The 22,399-nt window shown below is 37.3% G+C and overlaps 1 protein-coding gene across 2 annotated transcripts in view; it reads right to left on the bottom strand.

Moving 5' to 3' along the window:
* The window catches only part of PCCA (propionyl-CoA carboxylase subunit alpha), a 283,334-nt gene that overhangs the window by 226,285 nt on the left and 34,650 nt on the right, over positions 1-22,399 (bottom strand). Inside the window, exons 5-6 of one of the 2 annotated variants that reach the window (XM_061996271.1) lie at positions 12,743-12,856; positions 11,196-11,249 (exon numbers count right to left, since the gene is read on the bottom strand). In XM_061996271.1, the coding sequence (XP_061852255.1) occupies positions 11,196-11,249; positions 12,743-12,856 (168 nt within the window). Of the gene's footprint in view, positions 1-1,891; positions 1,930-11,195; positions 11,250-12,742; positions 12,857-22,399 lie in introns of those variants that run through there. The other variant, XM_061996282.1, reaches the window with a different exon arrangement.

Here is a 22,399-nt window from a genome sequence, read left to right as displayed (position 1 = left end):
GCAACATCTATAAGGCATGTCACTACCTGTTAGATTCATAAACTACTAGGTATTGTCTAGTCAGTCTCCATCAACTGAGGTTCTGAATTACTACTTCAAATTCCTTCTACATGTTGGCACAGTGCTAAAGGCATTGCTCTTCCCAGATAATCCAAGTAGCTGCTATTTTGCAAACGAACAATAGGAATTCCAAATTTGACCAAGGCAGCTATGAAAATATTTCTAGCGTGTGAAAAATATTCAAATGACTGCTTTCTGCAAACATTCTCATTTAAATATATGCACCTAATGTTCAGATAGGCTAATAAAAGGGTTCACAAGTTCTTACACAATGAACTGGCAGGTTTTATTCACAAGAATGTTCTGGAATATCTTTTGCTGGTTTTCCCTCATTCTAAATGTTTAATGCATTCCCCATCTCCAAACTGTATAATACGTAGCTTGAATATAAACAGTGTTCACAATACCTTAGAGAGAGAGTGGGAAAGAGTAAGCACCAGCTCTCTTTTGCTAGAGTTCTGAAGAACATGTCAGTATGAACCTAACGGGCATCTGGAATAAAAATGCTTATTTGTCCGTGTACATATGTAAATTTAGCAATACCTATCCTTTCGGACAGAAAATATATGCAGGACTCTCTACAAAGGGGAAGTATAATTTCACAGTATAAGTTTCCACAGAGTGCACTGAAAACAGTCAGAGCAGCTTGGAAAATAGTAAGAATATTGCTCCATCGAGAATTCATTTAGTTCATCATATGGTTTTATTATCATTCTAAGATGTTGCCACATGAAGCATCAATTTTCCCTCAAAAAACTAGCAACTTTTGTCTTGCATCTCAACTGCCAATCACAATGCTACTGCATCCCAATGCAGATATTTGCCATTATAGCAGTAAGACATACACATTCTCAATTCAAGCCAAGTCCTCCTCTCAGAGGAAGCAAAGGAAAGAAAAAAGGGCAAGAGCAAAATATTCACAGAGACCCCTATTGTCATAATCTGATAGCAGAAAACTGTAAATTCAATAAGATCATTTGTTTCTAGGACTCACTGCACAAGTATTACTTTCCCGTGCCACCTCTGAGTAACCTGGTTGGGATGTCTATCTGGTGTATCCCATTCTCAGAAAGAGAAGGCCTGCAAAGAGAGGAATTCTGAGGAGAATGACCGTGAAGGTAGTTACAAAGAAAGAGGAGTTTGATGGCAAAATCTACCTGAAGTAACTGCATTTTCCTTCTGCTTCATGCATTACTAATCAGTGACCCACTGGAAACTTCAGCACCCATTGAAAAGCCTGGCAGGGTATTTGGCTTTCAATTCTTCTACTCAGTTTATTCCCAACACAAGTATATTCATCAGGCTTAGAAACAACTCTCGAACAAGGGCAGCCACTCAGCAATGAAATGTAAATTACTGACATGTGCTAAAACCTGGACTTGCCACTGCTAATGAGCACATTAAAGGAAAAAAGCTCACTAGATATTACTGCAACCTTTTCACTTAACCCTGTGTGTACTTAAAGCTATAATTTAACATCAATTAAAGAACCTATATCTAAACAGTGAGGTGCTGTTCAGCTGGCATATGCTTTCACACAAGTCTGATGCAAAAATTATGAAGTTGGACAAACATGAGAAATATCCAATCAGGAATGTGTGCACACTGACAAGAGTCTTATTTTTAATCTAAGTTTCATTAAACTGTCCAAGAAGTAAGTAAAAACCCCCAAATCAAACCTACACATGTACCAATATACAGAAATTTCAATGCTGACAGAAATTAATCATCTCAAATCTTGGAAAATCAGGTTTTATTTGATGACATATCAACAAGCCCCAAGGTTAGGAAGAACAACTTGTAGCAACTTTTCTCTTCCTATTATACTCACAGGGGGAGTGCAGATATGCAGACTCTTGAGAAAAATCTTCTCTCAACAGCAGCAGCCTGCAGAGTCAAAAGAAACAGCACCTTTGCCTCAATAGTGTCTGTGCAATAAAAGCTCCATCAAATATACAGTCACTTCAAGTCTCAAACCTTTTATTAATTTAGACCAGCAATGCTGCAAGAAGAAACTGTAAACTTACATGCTAGAGACAGAGAGACATTTGGTGAAACCACATCCCCCAAAACACAAGAAGTGTGGGAAGAAAAGGAAATTATTTAAAGATTATTTGGTTGAGTTCTTTAAATGCTTCTATTGCATAATGTTTTGGATAAGCATATATTATAAACCGACATCAGACAGAGTTGATTTTCCAAATCAAAATTAGGTACCTAAACCAACCTATATCCCCTCAGTAAGGTTCCTGTCAAATACTACTTCACCTACAAACAAGTTAAAAGGTGATCACCTTCGTCTGCTGCTTTTTTCCTCTTGTTCCCCATACTCCATCCTACACCCAAGCCACCATCCCTTTGAGTTTGCCTCTATTTTGAGACAGACAAACTCCTTGATTCTGCCAGAATCACCCACATCAGCTTAAAGTCTTTAATAGGGGAGCTGGGAGCAGAGGTGAAGAATGTGTTTAAACAAAATTTTAATAAAACAGGACTACACAAGAGTGACCACACATACAGTCACTCCAGCTCATGCAAGGAGGGCAATAACCCCTCATGGGGACAGATAGCAACAAGCCACTGGGAGCAGTAATCTCTTCAGACAGCTTGGTCACAGTCAGAACTGCAGTCTGACCACAGGCTAGTAACCTCATCTTCAGGAGTTGAATATATGGGTTGGCATTCAGAGAGCAAGTGAGAAGCAAATGTTAGGTTCTACAGAAAACATGTCACCTAACTTCAAGAAATCAATTTTAATATCGGTGTTAATTCAAAGCTTCACTGTTGAGGACAATCTAACCATCAAGTCTTGTAATTATTTTTCCCCCAAATCACATGCATAACAACTCTAACAGGAATTGTTCAGTCAATCAGTGCCCTAAGTTATTAGTGTTATTGATCACTATCATTCAGTCTGAAATAGAAATGAATGAAATGTTGTACAAATAGACAAAGTATTTCTAAGTCAACCTTCAGATAGGATTAAAGATAAAAACTGAAGGCAACTACATTCATAATAATAAGTGGGAAGTCTTTTTGAAGTTACAGAGAAATATTTAAAAGATCTGCAAAATAAGCCACTGAAGACAATTAGGCAGCTGCAAGTAATCTTTTATGTTCTTACTCTAACATGGGAGTCATCACACCTCTTGCACTGCCTAAAGGCTTTCATGGACAAAAACTGACAAACTAGGTAAGTTACTATCAAATTGTGCTTACGTGGGTACTTCTTCATAGATTTTTATTTGAGCATCTCTCCAATGACGAGAAGCTGAGACAGGATAAACTACTGCAACCTATGTTGCACTTATGGCAGCAATACAATACACTGCACAGGTAATAAATACCTACAGAAACACTTTAATCATAACAGATGGAACAATATGAAAGGAACCAAACAGTAACATAAAATACACCCTAAATTTATGGAACTTTATTTTAAGTTCTAATAATTCAATACGATCTTAAGTACTAACTATAAAAAAATACTTCCTGAAGTAAGATTACACTCAAAATACACATCTTGAAAAACAAAGCCCCCCCCAAAAAAGTCTATCCAATCCAGGATAACAGATCAACCTCAAAAGTACGTTAATCTAAAACCTTTCAGTTAGCATATTTTTCCACAGCTAATACAGATATCACTCAATGCCTTTAAAAGAGTTACCAGTCATGATTGTTCCTTTGCAAAGCTCATTCCAGGTCTCAGTAGATCCATTAGGGGTCAAGATCTAAGAGTGTATGGCAGTAGGAGCCATTAGTCCCCCCTAAAACTCAAACCAGAAAAGCTAACTAAAGAATGGTATGAATTAGGGATGAACCCTCAAGGGCACATTTTCATTCTTAGAGAGTTACTAAAAGAGAGGAAGACGCAAATACACAGTATCACTTCTTGCAACACATGTCTCCAAGTTACTTCTACAAGTAAACAGACTCACTTTTTGCCTTTCCTCAAGCCAATTGCCTCCTAACTTTTGGATGAAAGACATTTAGTATGTTCATATCCCTCCTCATGTAACACATCACTAGCAAAAGTCCTTGTGTACATCTTTCTTGGCTAGTGAAGAGTAACTTCAGTAGACAGATTTTGGTTCATAAGGTGCTGAAACTACATGATAGAAGAGAACAAAATCATCAGAATTGGGTGATGGAAATGGTTCAATCCACACATCATTGCTTCAATATATTTCAACTCTGAAGCAGTATAAAAAAAATCCCTCCCACCACTAAGTTGCATTCACCTTTAAAATCTAAATTCATTTTCTCATTACACATATTTTAGGAAGAATACATAGAAACCTTTAAGTACTCAATCCGTAATGTAAAACTACTGAACACTTACTATTCATCACTATAAAATACATTAATTCTTAAAATGCAAGCAAAAAATTGAGGTTATTATTAAGGAAGCATTGGTTTTGTTGAATTCGAAGCTGAAGCTTCTTCTACCTTGTGAGAAAAAGTAAATGAAAATCCACAGGGCAACAGGAGTTCTTATTTCAAAGACATATATCTTAACTGTTCAGGTCTAATCCAGCTCCCAATGGGACATTTTAAACCAATTTGGAAATAGAAGAGGACATCACATTTGCAAGGTTACCACACTACCTTACATCAATTATACTAGAATGGGTCAAATTAACAAACCACCTTAGAACAAAATGGACAGAGTTTGCCATTACCCAGGCAAGTTTGTTTGCATCTTTGCAAATCAGTACTAGAATAAAAAGGCAAAAAGTGAACACAAAAAATGTTTTGTGAAAAAGCAGTTACACAGCATTATGCTTGGAAGCCTTCCGCTGGTGCCATGAGGAAAAACGGTGGTTAAAATAACTGCAATTGTGGAAACAGAAAAAAGTTTTTATTCTCACAATCAGACACAGTAACAGTAGAAGAAAAGAAGACAGAACTAAGCCTTTCAGAAGGAACAGGAAGGACTCCTTTAAGTCTGGAAGCAAGTGCTATTGCAGTGACACTGTCTGCCATGAAATAAGGGATTTTTACAAATCGGGATTCCACAAATCCATCCACCTGCAGAGCTACACACCCTATTAAGCATACCAAAGTGCTTCTGTTGAGAGGCATCTAATGAGAAATACTACTTATAATAACTTATAATAGTCCAGATAGGACAAAAAAAACCCCACAACACTCTAATATATTCTTTAGTCACATGTACAGCATTACATGTTCCACAAGTCATGCAAGCTCAAAGTTCTTCCACTGAGAGTCTCAAGTTGCCAGATATTACTATTTAAATCAAAAGGGCTCATGTCCATGTGTTTTCTAAGAACAGTTGCACATGTTAAAGCTTTCAACCTAAGCCACTTTAAGAAAATACACAGCTTTAAAAGACAGGAGTTTAAAATAAAGGCTTACTCTAAGTGAAAAATAAATATGACTAGGTCAAGACCACCATGTCACAGGAAGCTGGCTAATCAGTAGATTAAGAGAACAATCATACTCAAGATTATGGAGTTTAGACAAGAGACTCAAAAGGAAATATAGTAATTTTTGTCATAAATCACACAAATCTCTGGCAAAACACCACCATGCATCTTTAAATACATGCACATAGGTTATACATATGTATATCCACCAGACCTGTGGTTAAGCATCTTGAGACTTGTGGGCTTGTTTCAAGACAAAGGCTTGGAAGTTGCAGTAGACTAAAACTGGCATCAATTTGTTCTGTAGCACAGGCAATCTTAAACAGGACACTGATGACAACACACAAGCCATCACATGTTTCTAAGAAAGGTCTATGAAGTTTCCTATAGTAAAGAGTAATATAGTCTTCCAACTTTCACACTGGGAAGTATCTAAGCAGATGGGTCAGTGACTCAATTTAATTTTTCCAGCTCATGTGCACTAGCAGAGGACTAGTGTATGTAGTGTATGACAAATGCTGCCCATGACTTAATACATGCACTATTTGTCTCTCCCATAGATTTCATAGAACTCGATACTGCAGATGATTCAGATTTTTTTCTATGACAAAAAGTTTACTTGGTATTAAATACATGAACACAAGTAACATTCTGAAGCATTCTGCCTCAGAACAGCAAGTAGTCACCCATCATTACAGGCCCACAGGCAGAGCTGGGGCAAGGGGGAAGGGATGCACCTAGACTAGTATATTGTTTATGAAGAGCAGGAACATAACTTCCAGCCTCCATCAGACAAACCACCTGACGTCACCACAGGCCATGGTAGTGGGTGTTTTGCTGCTTTGATAGGCAATGACATATTATACATTGCAGGACAAAGTAAGAAGCCCACATTAACAGATCTATCTACCCCATTCCTTCAGGGATACATTCTACTGTAAGCATCTTCCTGATGCCAAGCTTCCAAAGTTGCCTTTTTTCAATCACCACTTTTTCAACCACCATTTTGCAATTTAGAAAGTACAAAATGCTGACCAATCACATCAATTGCCAGGTAGGAAGCCAATGCACATGGGGAACAGCATCAGAATCATACCAAATGTTTCTCAAAAATGTAACATCCATTGAAACACGATAAAGGAATTTCACAACTTGCTTACAAATAATAACGTTGTGCACAACAATTGTAAGGAAACACTACTGCCACTAAGAGTTTACATTTTAATAGGTGACAGTCTCATAATTAACAGTGCACAGGGCTATGGATCCACCAGCACAAAGCTCATCACAGCATAGACACGTGTCCCCTTACAGGAGATGACACATGTTTTTTGTTTCACCTTTTCCATCTCAAACTTAACAGCCATTTACAAACACCCGATCAAGCATTTCCATATACATTGCTTGCCCATTTATTTCAGACAATACATTGCTGGGGTTTTTTTTAATTCCACCAAGAATGTTAATCTATCTTCAAAGGTAAAGAGAAATAGTGCTGGCTGCTTTGTTCTCCCCCTAGTCATGCCAAACAGTAGCTGCTAAAAGGACACAAAAGATGTATAAAACAGGTTACACAAGGAACTCCAAAAAGGTCCCTATCTTATTCCAAAATTGAATCTTTTCATTCCACAATGTTTATGGCTTCTACTGCAAGGAGTGGATTTGGGCAGAGGGTAGTGGCTGGCTTTTTTTGCATCAAGAAACAGAGCACCTTATTGTCCAGGCTACATTCAAAAGAGTAATGCTTCAGATAAAGATTGCATTTTTAACTAATTCTTATTTTGATTATTTTATGCACAAATTCCAAAGGTTTCTTGGTGAAAATACACTACAATGCTTCCCAACAGACTTTTGTGGCGGAGGGAGGAGAAGTTCATTTGTGTTTTGCTTTCAGTTAAAAGGGAGAAAACTGATCTCATTAAAACCAATTGCAATATTGAGTCACCATGCATCAAGGTTTCAGCTTCTAATCATTATCAGGAAGCAAGAGTATACATAACCACAACTACAAGAGTAAGACTCAACTTATGGCTAAGATCAGCTACAGCACAGGAAGCAGCACTGACTCTGGAATAACAACTATGCAACCCAGTCACATGCTTGCTTTCTCTCACTCTTCTTCCTCATTCCCTTCTTTAAACAGGTAAGAAAAGGAGGAAATAAAGAGTCAATGGAACCACAAGTCAAGTACTTGATATGTGAAGAGACCTGACTCAATACTCCCACCTCCCACCACAACAGCTGCCCTAGAGGAAGTAAGGAAAAGAAAATGCCAACTTCAGAGAAGTATCTTTCAACAACAGGCCAATCAAAAGGTTCATCTTAGTCTTAGGGCTTTCTCCTTGCCAAGTTCAAAGGCCTGCTGCAGACAGCTGAGGTGACAGAGCTTCTCAGAAAGCATCTCCATTAATTGTATACAATGGCAAACATTAAGCAAGCTAATCTAAATACAGAGGTCACTAGCAAATTCTTCCATGATGAGAAGGAACAAATTGTTCTTGCAGCTCTGCATAGCACCTGGAAAAAGATAGTACCAATCTTTTCTTTTTTAAACCAAAGTGGCAATGTATTTTAACTGCACCTTTAGATTTCTGTCAGTACAGAATATTATGGAATTATTCTTTGAAGGAAGTAAACTGCTTAGGTGCAAATATATTTGCATGCACAAACTGCAAGCAACAACCTGAACGTACAGATCATTTTTATAAAGCACTGAAAGAGTTCAAGTTGGATAGCTCATATTTCTGAACTGAAACTGGAATGCTAAGTAATACACTAAGGAACTACATTCACTTGCAGAAACCCATGTTTTGTTATTCTATATAGTAACTAATGTTATCAGCATTATCTTAAAAGTTTTGGAAAAGATTTCATATTAGAATAACAAACTTTCAGAGGTTGACCTTAAGAGGTTTAGGAAATCTTTGACAGACTCTCTTGATATAAATGCCACAGATTCCTTTTCTGTCAGCCATCAACAGCAACCAGAATAAATACACATGAAGAAGGAAGAACATGCACCAACTTTTTATTGGATCACAATGAAAAACATGCCAGATATTCACTCACTAGTTACTTTTTGGAAATTTTGTTTTGGAAACAACGGATCATTTAATTGTGTTCTCCTCCATTCTATGACAGAATAAAATTAAGTTTCTAAAGAAGAAGGAAAAAAAAAAAAAGAAAAGACTAGTAATTTCAAGACTCTAAATGTATCCATCAAATTCTTCACAAGGACTGTCTATAGCTGTGTGCTATTCCACAAATCATTTAGGCAATAATGAACAAAAGGACATGCTTTTGTTCAAATCACGCACAGTGGGATTACATGCGAACTGACCCTCCATGTGTTAATTGAAGATAAAGCTTTGCTTTGAGCTCATTACCGCTCTTACAGACAGATTGACAAGTTTAGAAAGTTTAGCGTATTTCCCAGTTTTCCGAAACTAGGTTGTTTGTTTTCAAAGTAGAGATGCACACTGGGAAACAAGCCCAGGTTTAACAAGTTTCATCACTACCTTCAGCGCAAAAGAAAACAGTGTATGTGCAAAGAAAGGGACAAGGGAGAAAGAAAACAGAACCAAAACACATCTTTGGCAGCTTCAGGATGATTTTGCAACATTTGTTACAGCCATTAATAAAGAAAAGAAACAGCAGGCAAGTTTTCCTCCTAAATATATTAATCAGAGTGTGTTGAAAAATAATATAAGCAGCCCTTAGTGAGAAAAAGACAGATCGTTTCACCAATTCTCTCTAGGGGTTTGATATGAAGGGAAGCATGATTATGTCTTAATTGAGGCTTTAAATAGTTCATTTCAGAAAGCAAAGTAGAACTACCTTGTTTTATTACAGAGAACAGAACACACCAGGTTTCAGAAACATTCTTAATTAAAAGCTATTTTGAGACTGTAGCAACAACCCAAACTTGAACATGTTCCTCTAGTCATCACATTATTCACTGTTCCAAGGATTTGAGTGAAAAGACGATAAATAGGAAGGGGGAAAAGGATCCACAGGAATGTTTTTACTTCCTTCGTTTCTGCTTAATCCCATCAAAAAGTTTTCCAGATTCTCATGTCACCTATCGTAATTTTCATCATGAAATAATAACCAGTTTACTAGGAAACATACTGAAGTTTAGAGTAATAACTAGAAAACGCTAAAGCTTGGCAGCAAAATACAAAGCAAAAGAGCATGAGCAGGAACTTCTGTTTCATTAATTTTTTGGTAACTAAAAAAACAGGAACTGCCAACTAAAGTGAGTTATCCTGCTAGTCTAACCCAGCTGGAAGACAGTTTGTTAAAAATTAAGCCAGGAATCTTCCCTCTAAAAAAGAGGCTCTGGTACATGAAGCAGAACAGTGATAAAAGAAAGATGCTAAACTGCATGAAAATAACATGTAAGAGATTACCCCAAATTGGGTAAATCCTGGCAAACATCAAGTGTTTAGAATTCCTTTCAACATCATCACCACCCAGCAACAAGTAGGATACATTCAGCAACACACAGAACTTATGCTTCTTTTTACCGGAGGCTTTTAAAAAACACACAGTAACTACAAAGAAATTTGAGATTTCATTCCCAAATCGTCTCCCTAACAAGTAGGCAGTACTCTAACATCAAATAGTAAATTAAGTAGTAAGAGTCTATATTACAATTAAAAATCAAGCTGAAAGGCACATTGTCAAGGAAGAGATGTGGAAACAATAACTATTTCACACAAATATGTATGCCAAGAATGAAAGAGCTGTCATTTTATAGAATCACACTCTTCATCTGAGTTTTTTTTTTACCCTGACTTAAAAAGCTGCAAATTAATCTCCAAATAGCAACAAATTTATCTTACTGCCTGTAAAAAAAAGCTGGCTTTTTCAGCTACATGGTTCATTTACTCAGCAACAAAGTTGGTAGCTGCAACAGCTTTTTACTGGAAATTTCAATGTAATATATGCTTATCCTTATTCTCAGTGAAATCAACAGTCAACAACACACTATCTACAGTGACAACACATGCAGGATTCACTCAGGACTCCACTCAAACATTGCACATGTAACTTTCTCCCAGCATTGCTCAAATTTATAAGCAGCCACAAGAAAGTTTTTGCAAAAAAAAATTAAGATCAGTAAAAGGCTATGTATCAATGTCTGTGATACACAAAATCCCCACTGAAGTAAAGAGGCTGTGAATAATAATTTTTATAAATTCAAACACAAAATGAAAACAGCACCCTCTTGACTCTCTCTTGGGTCCTTTCAGAGAACACAGCTCCACAATACATGACCACCAGCAGAGAAACTAGTTTTTTTAAACAGCTTTCTATTCCCATCCTGAAAGTGCAGTTCAGCACCTTCTCAGGGCTGCTGATACAGCTGTTCACCAGCTGTGCTATGAATCACCAAAACGATCATTTAAAAACAGATACTTTTAACCTAGATCATTTCAGTGACCCATTTTTACAGAGCAGCTTCATAAACAGTTCAGGCACAAGTGAAAATGCCAAAAGGTTCTTACATCCTTGGTAAAGCTCTTAGAACAGGTACCTCCCCTTTACCCAAGTGAAAACACAGGCTGCAATTACACTCTCAAAAAGCAAGTAATCCATGTGCACAGATATATTGAAGTCTCCTATCTTAAGGTATCTTTTAGGTCCGTCTTAAATCGGTATCTTTATTCCTCAGATACCTCAGAGTGATATATGCCATCTAGTGCATCATTCACAGACAAGTAAATAAAGATAACTTACCAAACGTCTAGCAAATTCTTTATTTTCTGAAAGAAATCCATATCCTGGGTGTACCTTGAAGAAAAAAAAAAAACAATTAAAGCTGATTGAGTTCTGAAGCCAGACACCAAATTTGCTAGCACCTTTTCAGATACTGGGGAAGGTGAAGTACACCACTAAGCATTTAAATGAGTTGAACACACTGATTTATCTAATTCAAGCTGTAAAGACTCACTGTTTGAACTGAAACAAACATTCCCCACTTAACTAGGGAGATGAGTACTGTTTGTAGAGCAATGGACACACTCCCTGTAATGTTTTTACCTTTTACTCTTTTTAACTCCATTTTGCCATATTTATTTCATTGCAGACTTCCATATATATGCTAATCTATGTTCTTCTTAGTAACCACAATAAAGTACTCCTCATCCCAAAATATTTCTAGTCCTGATCACAACAGTGGTCTGAAGGTCCAGTCATAAGCTCTTACTTCTAGCAACCCTCACTGGAGAACACATTTGACTGTCTCATTAGGCTAAGTCATGCATCCTTACTTTTGCCTAGTTTGCTATTCACACCCCGATATACACCTAGAATAATTGAGAGGAGAGAGAGAGAAAGTTTTCATTTTACTTTTCACAATTCACATAAGAACCTTCATCCAATATACTCTGATAGACTAAGTACAAGTCACTTTATTCCACTCTTAAAAAGCTGGAACAACTGGGTTCCACATTCAGAAATTCAGAGGAAAAGAAATTTTTTCTTTATAGGAAAGTTTTTGGCCCTTGAAAGTACGTACAAAAATATTTTCCTGGAAATATACTACAATGCTGATCCAAACTGTTTCAGGGTAACTAGTGTTGTTCATAGACAACCATCAAATCTTATTTTAATAAATGCTCCATGTACAGTAGCTCCAAATAATACATTTATTGCACTGACAGAACAAAGAACATTAGGCACGTGAACACGACTACATGGTAGTTTTTGCAACCAATTCCAGTTAAGCTTTGAACCTCTGGCCAATCTGGAGGAAGAAAAGCAGAAAAGCAGTCTACATTTACACATATAAGATAACATGCAGTTTGTAAACATTCTGAAAAAAAAATATTATGGGATGCATCATTTAACTTACCTTCCTCCAAGTAACATTTATATAATTTAGGAAGTGATTCAAAGCTAAGTTTAAGCAAAAGCCTTTCTGGACAGACTTTGTAAAATGTTTAAAAAAGCCACTATGGCATATAAAGGGTTAGTGCTCAAAACTAATTGGGATTTTTTTTTTTCCCCCAGCAAATTTGGAAATGAACTGAAGCTGCTCCCTGGTGTGAAAGCTGAATCCAGCAGCCACCTGCAGGATCAGCAACCAGTGCTGCCAGATGCTACAAAGCCTTTGATTTCCAGTAGCGATTTCAGACACATTTAACTCATGTGACATGAACTAACTGGAATAGCATATTCAATCACTCCCCCCCCCCATACCTTTGAAAAAAAAAATACAAACTCTGGCTTTTCTGCTTTCTATATATGAAACAGCTGCATCAGATAGACTCATTCAGACTCACAGCTTGGGCCCTGGTTTTCTTAATGACTTCCATGATGGCATCCATGTTGAGGTAGCTTTTGCTGGTGGGAGCTGGGCCAACACAGACAGCTTCATCCGCCATTTTCACATGAACCTGAAGAGGCAATATTCTGCATTAACAGATGCTCCCAGCAACAATAATTAACATCACCCTGAAATATGCACACAAATCTGATTGTTTCAAAGATCATTTACATACCATAACCACTCTAAAATACACACTCTAAAATACACACTGAGATTACAAACATTGACATACAAGAACTCATAGAATAACATTAAATCTCATTTCATTAAGTTACTGTCAAGATGTTTTATTTTACCAATACATCACTTTGAATTTGATTAAACAAAATCATGACATATATAATTTCAGCTTCCTATACTCATCATCTACATGTAGATTCAGACTAAAAACTACTTTGCTACATGTAACCAGGGTAGTCTAATATCTTAATACTTAATAACAAACATTCATGACCAGTTCTAAGCAGGCTCCCCAGGAAGTTGGGCATAATTAGAGTGAATTGAATGAAGGGATGCAGTGAGTGTCCCTGCACAGCATCAGGTCAGCACCATGCACAAATTAAAGCCTATAACTAAAGAGTTCAATATCACTACACATGAACCAGAAAATCTTGAGAATTATTTAAGCAGGCTCATGTTTGATTCCTAATCCATTGTATCCTCATTTATATGCATTTGCCAAACATTTTTTAGTCAAATCTGAACTATACAAAAGGGATAAACATTTCCAACATTTTACCAGGAATAATAAAATAGCTAGACTTGAAGTTAGAAGTCTACTTGCAACTCACATACACATTTATCTTGAAGAAAATGTTACGGAAGTTTAATTAGATTTCTGAACTCTTGTCTTCAGGAGCTCAGAACACTTTTCCTTTGAAGTAAGATACACAGAAACCCGAGAAACAAAGCACTTGTTTTTTTTCCTCATTCTGCTCTCCTTTCATAAGCTCCCTTTCACTATGTATTTAAGAAAGCATGCCATTGCTTAAACTCCCCAAGATTGTATTAGTTATTTGACAATGAGACTTGGCTATATTGAGATTGTGACACTTCCAAAGCTTCCCAGTTTTTAAAGTTGAAATATTTGATGTCATTAGCAGCATTCAAAGCTGAGACTACATTATTTTAAGAGGACATTCTTCTAAGACAAGTAATATTCACATACATGAAATTTAAAGTGTTTTTAGTTTGTGAACATGGACCTTTCTTCTTTGTGAAGAGGAATTTTATTCACAAGTAGCACAAAGGCTGTCAAATATGACAAACTATGGCTAGAAGTAATGTAGCCCACATATGCTATTGTCTCATTCAGAAGAAACAAAGGAAAAGTGATCTAGAACCTGTGACAAGCAGTAGTCAAATAACATTTTCAAGAATAACTGAATATTCATTTCTCATTGCAAGTATAACAAAGATGTATAACAAGCACAGCAGTCACTAAGCATTTTACTGCTTTCTTCATTTTTATTGACATTTTTCTGAACTTTGCAAATGCTACCCTACTATCAGGAAGGAACATTAACTTGTTACCTAACTCTAAGTTTCTTTCTGGGGACATCTCAAACAGCTTTTAAATTTGCTATACACTGGAGTATGAGAGTTCACAATCTCCTGGAATCACCACACATTTCGCATTTGTATTGCTTCTGTAAAGTCACAACAAGCTTTATTTTGCTACTATAGAATTAGCTTCACATTAAAACAAAGCAAAACCAAAACATTCTAAGTAGAATAGCACAGACAATAATACAGTGGGATTTTAATGCTTTTAAGTAAGTACACCTCAGCAACTTAAGTCAGTAATCTATTTTGATCAAATGCTATCTAGATTAGCCTGTCATCCTTCCTGGAGCACTAAGTACAAGAAATAGCATGGCCTTTGGACACTGTGAGGGTGACAGAGCAGTGGCACAGGCTGCCCAGAGGCGTTATGGAGTCTCCTTCCTTGGAGGTCTTCAAGACCTGTCTGGACATGTTCTATGCAGCCTGATCTGGGTGACCCTGCTTCTGCAGGGGGATTGGACTAGATGATCTCTAAAGGTCCCTTGCAACCCCTACCATTCTATGATTCTATTATATAAATCAATTGTAGAAATAAAGTTGTTGATTTGAATTCCAACATGGTTTACATCTCTAAACAAAGTTAGTCAAGCTTTAAACATTATGTTTTACAAAATCAAAAGCTTCCTCATAGAAAAGACTAACTTAATTTAAAAAGAAAAAAACCCACACCTTTCTCACACTGAGGCACCAACAATCCTACTAGTACCAGAAATAGTACTAGAAGATACTGAAAAACCATTGATTTATAGTATTGTGCAATTTCTCCCACCATTTTCTGCCCTCCTTCTGAAACATTTCCTTGTTACTTCAAACTCTAGAGTTTTGACTCCTCCGTTCCTACATTCCCCTATCATCTGGCAAATCTGTTTCTGCTTGCTTATCCTACCACAAGATGTTAGTGCCTTCTCTAGTTCAGTGCCAGTTCAGCTCCGCATACACCCTCCTAATATGCCACATGTGGGTATAATAAAACAGCAAAATTGTATCCATATCACATTCGTATTACCTGATACAGAGCCACAGAGCACCAAGTAAATCTCTCCAGGACAAGGAATTAGTTTCTTTCCATTCCTCCCCACTAGTTCAAAAACTCCATATTTTCATGTTTTAAGTTACAGCTCTTCAATTGATGGATCCTTGTCAAATAATTTTTTTTTTTATAAATACGATTAAACTGATCCACATATAGTCTGGAAAAAGATATCTGCTGCTTCTTAGTAACTTGTGAAGACAATTCCCCTAAGTATTTAATTTCTTTCACATTGACTGCAGATCATGAAGACTACTCCAAATATACTACATAATTTACAGTATAGTATATAGAAACATAATTACACTCATAATTACTAGCAAACACTGTAACAAAATCCATCATTTGTATCTACATGACAGCTGAAATGCTCATCTTACAACCAAGTGGCATATAATTCACATGACAATTCACTAAACCATTTATTCTGCAAAAGCTGCCTTAATGCAATATTTCTAGACAGTCCAAAGAACTCAGCAACTCCCCTTCCTCAAGCACTACAATTTTCAAATCTATTTACTTTCAAATTCAAGGATTGCTTAAGTGCTTGGACTTCAATTACACAATCCCAGGTATTCAAATCTTGTCACTAACTTACTACAGCTAAAACTTTCACAATGTAATTTCTCTCTTTTCGTTTACAAAAACACAATCAACAAAACAAAGAAGCAAGTCTTAGGGGGTTCTTGAAGAAACAAAAGTCCTTCATAAATATTAGAATTGACCTGCAATCTTAAGCATGAATGGACAGCAACAAAGGCTGGAAAAGCTGACAAACCTTAAAGAGCTTCATGGTTTCTACAGCAAGTTTTAATCACCTTGGGCTATATGTGCCTCAAAAAAAAAAAAAACCAAAAAGGCTTCGAGGATCTGTTAAGTCAGAGAATACAAAAAAAACCCCAGAAATCTGGAAGAGACAAATCTTATTTGTATAAAAGCAGTTTAATTTTTGTAGAAGTTGTACATTTGAAGTAAGATAATTCTTAAGGGCTAATTATCTTGCAGCAACAACTGAAATAAGACAAGAGATTCATCAAAACCTACTAAATCATCATTTTCAGAACCTCCACCTAATTCAAGACACCACCAGCTAAATGTAGTCATTCAAATCCCTGTATAGATTTGTTACACCTTTGAAAATCCAAGCCCAAATGAGTCACAAACATGCAACCAGATCATTACAGGCTCCTCCCCTCTGCATCTATGACAAATAAGCTCCCACTAATGGATTTTACATGGAGCCCTAAGCAGAAGGAGCATTAGAACGAACTACTCTTACTGTAACTACTTTAAGGTAACAAAGACAACTGTACACAATTTGAAGTACAACAAATATTCCATTGCACAATTCTTCACAACTACATATAGATAGTAGATCACGTCCAACAAGCTTATTAATTTAGAAGCCAACTGCACAAAAACAGCCACCTGTATCCAAAGCTAGTTTAGGTCCAGGAGCCACCTTCATGGCAAGGCACCTAAACCAGTAAATCCTGCCAGATCTTTGCACAGGAACTGCTTTGTGTTTCTTTACCACAATTCCAGCAACTAGGCATGTGAGGAGTTGATCAGGGCTGATTAGCCAACCATTTTCATCCTGGATCAGCTCCAAGCACCACTCCAGGCTCTCAGGGTACAGAGTGCCATAAGGGGTTATAACAGTAGCAGCAATTGCTTTCAGAGATCTTTCTTCTACATTGTTTCAGTATTTCAAGAGGATTTAAAAGCCAGGTTTGGTGCAAGGGCTTGGCATCATATCTCAGAAGAGAAATATACCCATAGCTCAAAATGCTGATTATAAGCATCACTAAAATTACTCAATATCTGCTTTGTAGGAGATAGTGCAGTTCTAAATCAGGTTGACTCGGAGCTATCAAGTACCTAAATTACTCAGATTATGTTTTTTCTCCTTTATCTGGGAGGGTGGCACACATACTTATTTGACAGCTACAAGCTCTCTTGCCCAGCCATACTCTGAATTTTCCCTCCTCCATTAATCAAACTTTTATCTCAGGTAATAATCATTTTGAGATATTAAAATTACCTAAAATATACCTAACACTTCTAGAGGTCTTCTGTTTAAACACAGCAAAAGCAGGGTAACCTTCTCCAAAAGTAGTTCTGCTACTGCAGATTGTTAGCAAAAAATCTATATTATAAAATAATCACACCTCCATGCCCTTCGACATTTACATACACAAAAGTTTTCTTGGTATGGAAACAGAACATACGAAGAATTATTTTATGGCAAAGAACTAAAACAATTATTTTCAGTGCTATCCATAAAACAATTGAAAACATTAAGATAATCTACAAATCCCTAGCACCATAATTATTTAGCAACTGCAGAGTTTATTACTTTGTTATGAATCTGACTCATGACAGAAGTGCTTTTCTCCCTAATTTGTTTTATAGCGATTCTCATCTACTGATTCTGAAAAGTAAAACCTGACTTTGGCATGACAGCCAATGGAGAAGGAACAACAACAAAAAAATACATCCACATGTGTTTCCTATCAGAATTTTTCATGTCACCTGGTTAGTTTCCACAGATGATTTTATAAACTGCTGAAGTGTCTCATGTGACAGATGCCATTTACTTCAGTGTAAATGTCTAATTAACACACATACACACACACTCTCCCTCCTCCTCCATCTCTGAGGTAAATGTCTGGGATTCCCCAGTGTACCAGTTTTTCAGAGTTGGTCACCCTACACATCTCTCCAGGTCTCCAAACAAGTTAATATTTCTGCAGCAGAGACAGTTAATACTGAGTTGAAAGATGCATTTTATCCCCAATTCTTCTGTACTGTTTCAGAATTTATATATAAGGAAACGGTTATATCTCCATATATTGTGTTAAATCTAAGCAGCAAAAGAGAACACTTCTGTTTGGTACACTAGATAAGATCTCAGGCATTGTTTAGACAAAGAAATCTAATCAAACAAGTCATTCTCCTTTTATAGCTCAAATCAATATTACACATTGGAACAACATCCGTTGATGTAAGTGGATTCACTTAATTGGCCCAAACTGCACAATACAGCTCAGCAAGATAAATCACAATTAGCTCAACCCATAAAATAAGGCTAATGAGTAAATCCTTTGTAAGGTAGCTAAAAAACCCAACCACCTCAAATCTTGCCAGCACTACTGCCAACAGAGACAGACAGAAGAGAACAAAAAGCTTGTGGCATTGAACAGTCTTGAATTAAGAAAAAAAAATGCAGAAAAGGTTCAAATTTACTGCTTCACCAAAAAACACATCTTTTATCTGACCTAAGTGTCTTTAGTAGCTTCACGTTAAAATACACACACCAATAATACAATGAACTCGTGCAGAGTGAGCATGCAGTATTCATATAGCCTTTAAAGTGCTATCTGCATACAGCATTTAACCCCAAAAATGAAATAAAAGGAAACATTTCTAAGCCACATGAAAAGCAGAACTCTCAAAGCCATAAGTAGCATAGCTATCCCATGTTTTCTACATTTATTCTTACTCATTATTTCAAAAACCTAAATAAAAGCGTATGCAAACAAACAAGACAGCCTATAGCACCAGCATAAATAGATTTCTCTGCAAGCTTATCTTAAAATATTTTTTTAAAAAAAATTATGGCCTACAAATAGCTATGTGAGGATTAAGATAAAACAATTCTTCACAGGTCTTCAAACATTTGGTTTGGTGAAGGGTATTTACTTACAGTCCCCTTCACGTCCACAATGACTCTCAAAACTGCCCATCCATTAGCATTTGCAGGATTAGATCCTGACTTAGCAAACATCATCTGAGGAAAAAAGATTATTAGCACACTTTCTTCTAGTTCCCTTGTCTAGCCCTTTGATTTGTCAATCAGTCAAAACTTGAAGCCAGCAATAGCCTCACTAACTAGTGGCCTCAAAAATCCACAGATTTCAACTCAAGTGAAAAGATATAAATTGAACTGAACTGAAGACAAACACCTACTAGGCAAGGAAGATGGCATCTCTAAGCAAGACTAAGACAATACACTTTTCAACACATGCATAGATTTTAATCTGTTTGCATTCTGATTTATAAACATATTTTCATAACCTTAAAAAAAAAGTGTTCTCAAAATTCTCTCTTCCTTGAGCAAAGCTCTGGAACTTTGTGGCAGCTAAAATGACACAATTTTACTTGACAAAGATGTTGTCAAAAAGAAAACACTCTTTATTGTATCTACAGGCCTGATCACTCACACCAAAAAAAACCAGACTGTGCTAATGCTGCCATGCACTGAGTCAGACCCGCCTCTGGGGCTGAGCCAATTGGGCACATCAACAAGCCCTTTTTAAGAAGAAGCCAGGAAGAACAGGGTTCTTGCTTCTTTTCTGGGAAGTGGTGGAAGGAGTTGGAGGAGAGAGAAGGGACTATGTGGACTGCAAGTGAGTGAAGAGAGGAAGAGGTGTGCTGGAACAGAGATGCCCCTGCACCCTGTGGTGAGGTGGCAACTGTCCCCCTGCAACTTGTAGAGAGAAACGGTGAAGCTGAGATTTGTTAGCAGTTCCTACAGGACTCCACACTAGGGGTGGTGACTGTGCCCAGAGGAGGCCGTGAATTTGGGGAAGAGTGGAATTGCAGCAGAAAGCTGCCAGAATGCTACCAGCTACAGAGGAGACCCATGCTGAAGAAGCTTGTGAATAGCTGCAGCTGAGGGAAGGACTCACACCAGAGAGGTTTGTTAGGAACTGCATCCCATGGGAGGGACCTGCACCAGAGCATGGGAAGAACATGAGGAGTCCTCTTCCTCCTCTGAGAATAAAGAAGCTGCAGAGACCATCTGTGAGGGACTGACCACATTCCCCATTAGGGAATGTGCCCCCCTGCACTGTAGAGTGCAGAGAAGGTAGAGATATCAAGAGCAGAGGGCTGAGCTGAGGAAGAAGGCTGTGTTGACTGAGAGGAATTTCTGTTGTTCTAGCTATGGTGAAGGGATGAGGGGTGGATTCTATCTGTCCATTAAGGACTCTCATGGTTCTCACAATCAGTCCCTTACAAACAATCTCTGCTGCTTCTTTCTGCTCAGAAGAGGATGACTTCTCATAGAACCCAGCTTGACAGCCCCTTCCCCTTTACCAGAAATAGCACCATGCAAACTCATGATACTCAAACTGAATTTTGTTTGCTGGGACAAGGAAGGAAATGCCTCTCGAGTCCTGATGACATTACAGATAAGAACCTAGAAGGTAGTCTTTCCGAACAGCTTTGGCTCCTAAGGCCTTTTGCTATGTGCTTATTCTTTGGCAGGTAACTTCCCAGTGAAGCACCTTCTTGAATAGGAAAGAAGGCTTCTCCATCAAAACTTTACTCCAAGTACTTTCTATCTTTTAACTTCAAAATAGTAAAGACCAGAAACTAGTAACTTGGTGCCTTGTACAAACTTAAGACCACAGAACTGTATAAACTTGAATTCTGAGTAGCTGAATGTTGGGAAGGCCATTTAGAAGACTGAGACAAGTCGGTGTCTTTTTTCTCCAGACACCGAAAACTGAAAGCACCATGTCTGTCTCTACAGTATGCTCTTTCAGACCTTTTCTAGGAAAGCTTGTCTCTATAGGCTTCTATTCAGAACAATTGAATTGTTCTTAAAACAAGACTTCTTTAGCCTATCAAGACTCTCTACAGATAACCAACAAACACAACTAAAAGGCTGCTTAACTTATTTCCAAGTTCAATTCTTTTTGAGAGAAAAACACACTTAAAACTCCAGAGGACAAAAAAAAAAAAACCCACAGACAGTCTGTCACAGGCAATATCAAATAGAAGTAATTTCCTTGCTATTGAAAATCTAGTAGATTTCAACAGTTGATTTGTATCGCAATCTTCCACATGTTTCAGTCAACATTACAAGGAATAATCCATCCTTCTTTGGTAAAAAACCTGAAAGTGTAGATCTGGGAAAGGTAGATCAATAATCATCTTGTCTACTAATCTACCTTTGGGTGCATTGCAGGATTAACAGAGGTAGAGGCATCAGAAGGGAAAAACCACAATGTCCCATTCTTCAACTCCAACTCATTGCACCAACAGCAAAACACTTCTCAGTCTCAAGGGAAAAGCTTTTCCCTTGTCTCCTTCCACTCATGGCTCACTCTGATAGGGTGGGGCTACCATGACTCTTCACCCAAGTGAAGGTTAGAGGCAGCAGAGACGCTCAGAACAACCACTGATGATTTAAGGGGTGCTGTCAAGAAAGCCTGCAAGCTAGCAACTGCATTAATATCTCTACAGATTATTTCTACTTTGGAGTACATTATCTAGAGCAAGTCTCCAGGACAAAAAGGAGAATTTCACTTCAGGGCATATACTAACAACTTGGAAAGATACTTAATAAATCTGTTTACCAAAGCAAGAGTCTCCATCTGTTGTAAGAGTCGAGCAATTCATCATATTTAGAGCAGTTCCTATGCTTTGTGTGGATGCTTGAATTTCGCATATTCAATTCTGAGCTTTAAGTGTTTTCAAAAAAGAATTAAGCTTTTTGTGATGTTAACAAAATAGTAGTGCCCTATAGTGTTTTCAGTATCCTCTCTGCATTTCAAACACATCTGTACCCTTGTCAGCCTCTCCCTAATGGAATCTCAGCTTTCTAAGCACATTAGCAAAGCAATAGTACAGATCTTTCTCATGCTGTTTCCCTTTCCTGCTTCTCCCTAAAATAAGCTCATCACAAAATGCATTTAATGTATGCTTGTTTTCTAAATGAGTATGACAGATTGGAAAACTCGTGGTTCAACAGGTCTAGAAAACAGTATCACATGGTAGCAAGGGTAGCCAACTACAGAACTTTACAGTGTAGAGGTTTAGCTCTTAACAGAACTAGATATCACAGAAGACATACAGGATTCAGAACGAGTCGTTTAAACTCAGCCACATTACAAAGCAACACATAGTATGCATCAGTATCATGTTCCTACAGCATTTTCAGCTTAATTCAGAGCTCCTCTTACAGATGGATCAACACAGTAGACAATCATTTCAAATGAG

Source organism: Colius striatus, chromosome 1, assembly GCF_028858725.1.
Source record: "Colius striatus isolate bColStr4 chromosome 1, bColStr4.1.hap1, whole genome shotgun sequence".
NCBI classification, from domain to species: domain Eukaryota; kingdom Metazoa; phylum Chordata; class Aves; order Coliiformes; family Coliidae; genus Colius; species Colius striatus.
Note: the sequence above shows the minus strand (reverse complement) of the source record. Positions and strands in the feature narration are given on the sequence as shown.